The sequence below is a fragment of the Toxorhynchites rutilus genome, chromosome 1, assembly GCF_029784135.1.
Source record: "Toxorhynchites rutilus septentrionalis strain SRP chromosome 1, ASM2978413v1, whole genome shotgun sequence".
Lineage (NCBI taxonomy): Eukaryota > Metazoa > Arthropoda > Insecta > Diptera > Culicidae > Toxorhynchites > Toxorhynchites rutilus.
This window is the reverse complement of record NC_073744.1, coordinates 31122794-31128793: the sequence shown is the minus strand read 5'-3', so window position 1 is coordinate 31128793 and position 6000 is coordinate 31122794. Positions and strand designations below refer to the sequence as shown.

Here is a 6000-nt window from a genome sequence, read left to right as displayed (position 1 = left end):
AGTCGAAGACGCTTTGGATGCCACTCGAGCAGGATCATCTATCCGTACTGCTGCAACCCAAAATCCAAAATCCTCAGGACATCCTCAGAATCAGTGTTGGCCAACATGCAAAGCGGATGTGGGCGGATGGATGGGAGCGCATTTGAGATATACAAATATATACTAGTAATATTTTAACTAATATCAATAGACATAGTAAAAGAATATATTTTTGAGGGACGAATGAAACAGATGAAAATCAAAACAGGGTCTACTGCGGTTAAGAGGAGACCCCGGTCAGGAAGGTCGAAAAAATCGAATTTTCTTTTTTTTTGCATTTTTAGGAAGCTTATGCCCTCACATATTTTGTCCTAAAACGATTTTTCGATATTCGATTTCGTTGAAATGTCACAGTCGAAAGTATGATATCACCTTAAGGGATATAGTATTGTTACACGAATTTTTGAACGCGTTTTTCTCAAAACCATGTTTTTTCAGCTGGTGGTATCGATATCTTAGGAATTAATCGACCGATTTAGCCATTTTGGAATTTTCTCGAATTTTCAAAAACCTCTATAGGAATTCGTTCTGCGACACGCCATTGCTTCAGAACCGATACCACCATCAAAGTACCGATTATTCGTTCACTCAAAAAATGGAAAAATCATCTTCAAATATACCTTAAACAATAACCAAAATATCCGAACACTTTATTTTTCTCATGTTTGATCATTTTATTGCATTGGTAGTTTTACAGAAATGCAAGTTGAGCTCAAAACCACAAGAAATATTTATGCAAACAGAGTGTCCGAAATTTGATTATTATTCGCTTCAATTCGAAACATTTTTATTCAATAATTGTTGATGTTTTAATCAACACCAGAGTAGAAAGCTTATAAGCTTTTTAAACTAATTTAGTAAAAATATTAACCAAATAGTTACTTAGGCACAAAGTTTAGATCTTTTTTTTCTGTATTATAGTGATTTTCAACACTTTTGGCTAATTCGTCACTTTTGCTTCAATTTTTGGAAGAATATCGGGAGTGAGAATTGAACTCGTGATCTTGAGCGTGAGAGGTACGGATTTTACCATTACGCCAGATCGCCTCCACTAGGTTTAGATATGTTTTCTACATCAAATGCCTTGAGCGTGCGAAATATGATTCAGAACGGTATATGAGAATATGCATAAAATCGCCTTAACTTCTATCTGTTTTTTCGAACTCTCAGCATATTTCTAAAGACGGCAACAAGCAACGACCCTGGATGATCGAAATTTCAAATGTCGCACAGCAAAAGTTCCTTCCATTCCCTCGCATTGCGCCGCGAGCTATCTCCACTAATATTTCAAGGTGCTGATCCACTGAATTTCCACAGAACACATCAATTATAAGTTTTCCTTCGTATCATTCATCTGCGAGTGAACACACGCCCACTATGTGATCTGCTATCCGAGTGAAAATAAGTGAAAACAGTGCGATGACACTAAACAACCATTGGGGCGGTGGTTCTCCACACGGTGATGACACACATACACATGCAAACATTTCTCATACAGCTAAACGGAATCTGATTTTCCTACCTATAGTACCTAATTAGCAGGACATTGTGTTAAAAACAGTTAACATGAGTTAGCTCCAAAGTAGTAGCGTGTTGTGTTGCTTAAAATCTATAATCAGTGTTTTGAGGGGGTTGTTCCCTCATTCGGTTCTTCCGGAAATCTATCTGCTGTTGGTTGTTGATGCTGCTGCTGGTACAGGTGCCGCGGCCCCCGTGGACGCGAGTGATGAGAACGTGGATGACAGCGACATGCTGTTGCTGGTGCTGATAGTGGTGGCATCGGTTAGGCTATTTACAAACGAGGCCGATGCGGTGATTCTGGTCATGGTCGGATTGATGTCACCCCGCTGTCCGGTAATGGTGGAGATATCCCCGCTGGTGGCCAGAGCGCCCCCCGCTCCTGCAGACGCGGTGGTCGTTGACATTGAGTTCGACGACTGCGAGGAGGAGTTCAGCAGATAGATCATGACCGTATGCTAGCACTTTGGTTGGAACGTTTTGCGCCCCGGCAGCAGGCAGAGAATGCTCAGTGCCATCACCATGTGCCAGATCGAGTGGACTATGTGGTAATTTTGCTTGGTTTGCAGGAAGGCGTAGCAAACGAGACCGACCATCACGAGGACGGTTCCAATGGGTAGATAAAGGGCAAGGTACCCCCGCGAGGGGAAACATTTCTTCGTTTTGCGACACCGCATACCCCAGCTGATCGAGATGAGACAGAGACCTGTCAAAGCTGGGGCCAGAAATACCCAGAGGGACTGTTTGTTTAGCTCAGTGCCAAATGCGAGGAGGATCGCTCCGAGCATGTGCAGTAGCGAGACGAACTGGTGTCTCACGTTGGACATCGCTATCAGTGTTACCCAGATCGCTAGCAGACCACAGTAGAAATCACAGAATTGTAGAACCCCGATTTTAACAAGACAGAAGCTGAACTCTTCCTCACCCGAGTCGCACGCATGGTAAAACGTTGAGAAGAACATTGCGAAGAAATATATGATCGACTCCGTGTAGTAACCGCGTTTAATAGCGAAGAAAATGCTCGGCAGGAACAGTAGATTGGAGAGAATTAACATTAGCGAGGCAAGCAGAACCGAAGCGCTGGATGGAACCTGCGAATCTTCGGTACAATCCCAGCCCCGGTAGCTTCTCAAGCAGAGACACGTCGAGAATACGAATCCCCCGGACATGTAGTGGTAGCAGCGCCCAAATCGCCCACACCTTCCGGCCACACACGGACTCGAAGATATCGTGAACACTACGCTACCGTTGCACGTTCCATCGACGGCTGCACTCTGCTCCGTGGTGTATTTATGGTGAATTTCAAATTTCTTCGCCATATCGTCGAAATGCTCCGTACATTTCACGTCCATTATGCACTCCTTAATTTTGAGTGTCTCCGTTTCGTTCAACGACGATAGACACGCGTCGTCGGCCAGACATCGCCGGTAGTATGCGGCAGACTCCGAGCATGCGCACGGTTGTTTCATATCGAACAGTATTTCCCGATACTTCTTGATGAAGTCCTTTACGCTGTCGATGATGGTAACTTTCGCTGCCGTTTCGGTCCCGTGACAGAAGATGCCCAACGTGACGTACCACTTTCCGGGTTCTGGAAAGGGAACATGAACCAAACCGGTGCTGGTGTCCGAATCCGAATTGTTAACGATAATCGCCGCCGGGAAAATATGTCTTCCGTAGGTGCATTTGTCAGGCCAGGTCGGAACTCCGGGTTCTCCGAGGTGCATGCACACGATAACTGTTTGGTTGCTACGGTTCACCTCTTTGGAACCGGTAGCCGGTGTTGCCGTTGTGCTAGTAGTCGTGGTCGTTTCCTCCACGAAGTCCTCTTGAACGTCGATCAACTTCTCGGCCACTACCCCGACGTGATCGTTGCTGTTTGCCTGATGAGCGTCGATAAGGGCACCCTTCATGTCCTGTCGCATAGCGACAGCGAAACTCAGCGTTCCACCGATGTCGTAGACATCGTTAACATCGAAAGCAAGTAGCGCCGGATTCCCGGCGCTCAGGTTCAAAGTCAAAGGTACCGTCCCGTTGATATCCGGTAGTAGGTCGTAGTCAAACATAAAGAATTCCCGATAGGTTTGTCGCAGTAGCGGGTGCTGATCGAACATCCTCCTTTGGATAGTCTTTTCAACGGATGCCTTCACCGTGTCATGTTTGTCGTCGTCCCCATCTTCGGGTAGTGGTTCCTCCTGTGTGGAAATAAAATCCATCCCTATCACATATTCCAGCTCCTGGAACTTCGCCTCCCGTCTGGCGGTCTCATTGCTCGATCGGTTCGAATGACTGTCCTCTTCTCCCAAAAAGTCCAAATCCACGTAATGCCAGGCGCTTTCCTGGGGATAGAAATCAATGCTAATATCGCCCGTCTGGTTCGGACAGATGATCGCATTCTGCAGGTAGTCCTTGTGCGTAGGCAACGAGTGCGTCTGTACGAAGAAGCTCACATCGCTGCAATCGTTGCAAGGTTTGGTGATCTGCAGGCTCCAGGTCACCACCGCAACCCCGCTGGGCACGAAAAACTTGTAACTGTTCGGCTCAGTCTGGTTGGTACCGAGCACACCTCTGTGCGAGCCCTGTGTGTTTAGAATTGCGGGCGTAATGCGGGTCACGGCCATCTCGGACATCAGCAGTGTCTCACAGGACGGGGCCAAACCTGGAAAGACAACGAGAGAGTCGCATTAGTTTCAATAATCCCAATTCCCATCTTCAGCGGAAACATCCGTTCGGGTGGCATAAACTGCAGTACACATTCACAAAACAAATGAAGCTTCCGCGAGGGTTGCATACACGCGGAAGCATCTCTGTGTACCTTGCTGCTCGATGCGTTCGTTGTTTGGATCGGTCCAGCTGATGAACGCCACGGCGAACCAATTACCCGGATGTGGCCCATCAATGCTCAGCCGTCTCGTTATGCTGTCGGATTTAAATTGTAAATGATGTATCTCGAATCTGCAAATGGGGTAGAGAAGCAAAAGCGATTAGCGATGGACGTGTGCGTGAGTCTGAGAGGATGGTTTTGCGATTTTGAATGTCGGGTGGCGATGGGTGGTGGTTTATTTGATAATGGCGACGTTGCGGCGAACTACAATTGAGAGATCTCCGCGGCACTGGCCGTGCAGATGGGTACGTAAGTGGGATAACATTTTATATATGCGACAAATTATGGTTTTATGGTATAGGAACTAGGTTGGACAGTTTCATGTTTTAATACAATGCTTTTTCAATCGAAAATACTGAAAATATGTTTTGTTCAGGTTGTATCGAGTATAGCTTCTTTACATTCCTACCAACACGAATTCAGCTGTATCAATGGACTCATATTCCAGATAATGTAAGATGACATAATAAATAGCTGAGAGTAAGAAGTACAGCATCACACAATTCACTTTCACGAAAGAATGTCCGATTTGATTCAGTTTGATTCAATAATGATAATGATATATTATTCTTAAGCTGATCCAATTTATACATCCATACCACATCTACACCCAGACTAGCGTTGACAGAAAACATTTCATCTTTGGCAGAAATGATGCCATTTCGTGTGCTGGAGAGTCAAATGCGCAAATAATGAACTGATTTAAAAGCTTAAAAATGGTTTGTATGTATGCGAGCAGACATTGCTATTCGCAATTTTAAAAAGCTTTATTAAAAAAAAAAATATTAAAAAAGCTATTCGCAATTTCACAGCATTCGCGATTCATCGGTCATCCAGTTAGTGACAAGACGGCTTTAGTTTTAGTTAGTTTAGTTTCCAAATCGGTCTTTTTGGCAAATCGGCAGAATTAACTGATAAATTTTAAAGTCTCTCTAATTCAAATCATAACCATCTTTATCTAAGCTACAGTCTTGCTCCAGCTAGCAGTCATTCTCAATGCTGATGTCAGACACAGCTGTTTTGCTCGAGACAAAGGAAGAATGGAAGATGGATATCGCTAACAGTTGTGTAACTTTTTTCGGTGAAGGCATCGTATCGACATTCTGGTGGAGATTGATTCTGCATCTGTACTGGGATGTAAGTTACAAGTTTCGAAAACGAGAGCGTTAAGTTTGAGTGCAAGGATTTGAACGTTAACATCTCTTTGCCGGATGGAAGAAGCGGAATGACAATCACTTTCGAACGATAAAAGTTTATGAGTGATTTTTGTTACTTATTGACCTAAAAATTATTTCCCATAGCTCATAAACTTTTCAACCCAGTTATGAAAAGCTATTGAAATAACGAAAATCTATAAATCTGCTCGTGTATGATTCTCGTGAGAATGCAAACTCATCGATGCTTTTCAGGGCCACAAAAACTTTCGACAAAAGAAGTGTCTAAGATAATATCCTAAATAATCAGAAGCGAATAGATTTGTATAATTTTTTGCTGGAACAGAGCTTCTGTGAATTTAGGAGCGTGTTCGGGTTTATTTGTGTGATGATGATGGTGATTTG

The 6000-nt window shown here is 44.1% G+C and overlaps 1 protein-coding gene across 5 annotated transcripts in view; it reads right to left on the bottom strand.

The window, feature by feature from the left end:
• Positions 1-6: 6 nt before the first annotated feature.
• Positions 7-6000, bottom strand: part of LOC129761815 (uncharacterized) — a 240108-nt gene continuing 234114 nt past the window's right edge. For all 5 annotated transcript variants that reach the window (XM_055759599.1, XM_055759598.1, XM_055759601.1 and 2 more), the window contains 2 exons: positions 4373-4512; positions 7-4216 (listed from right to left, as the gene is read on the bottom strand). In XM_055759599.1, the coding sequence (XP_055615574.1) occupies positions 2016-4216; positions 4373-4512 (2341 nt within the window). In that variant the 3' untranslated portion in view covers positions 7-2015. The remainder of the gene's footprint in view (positions 4217-4372; positions 4513-6000) is intronic.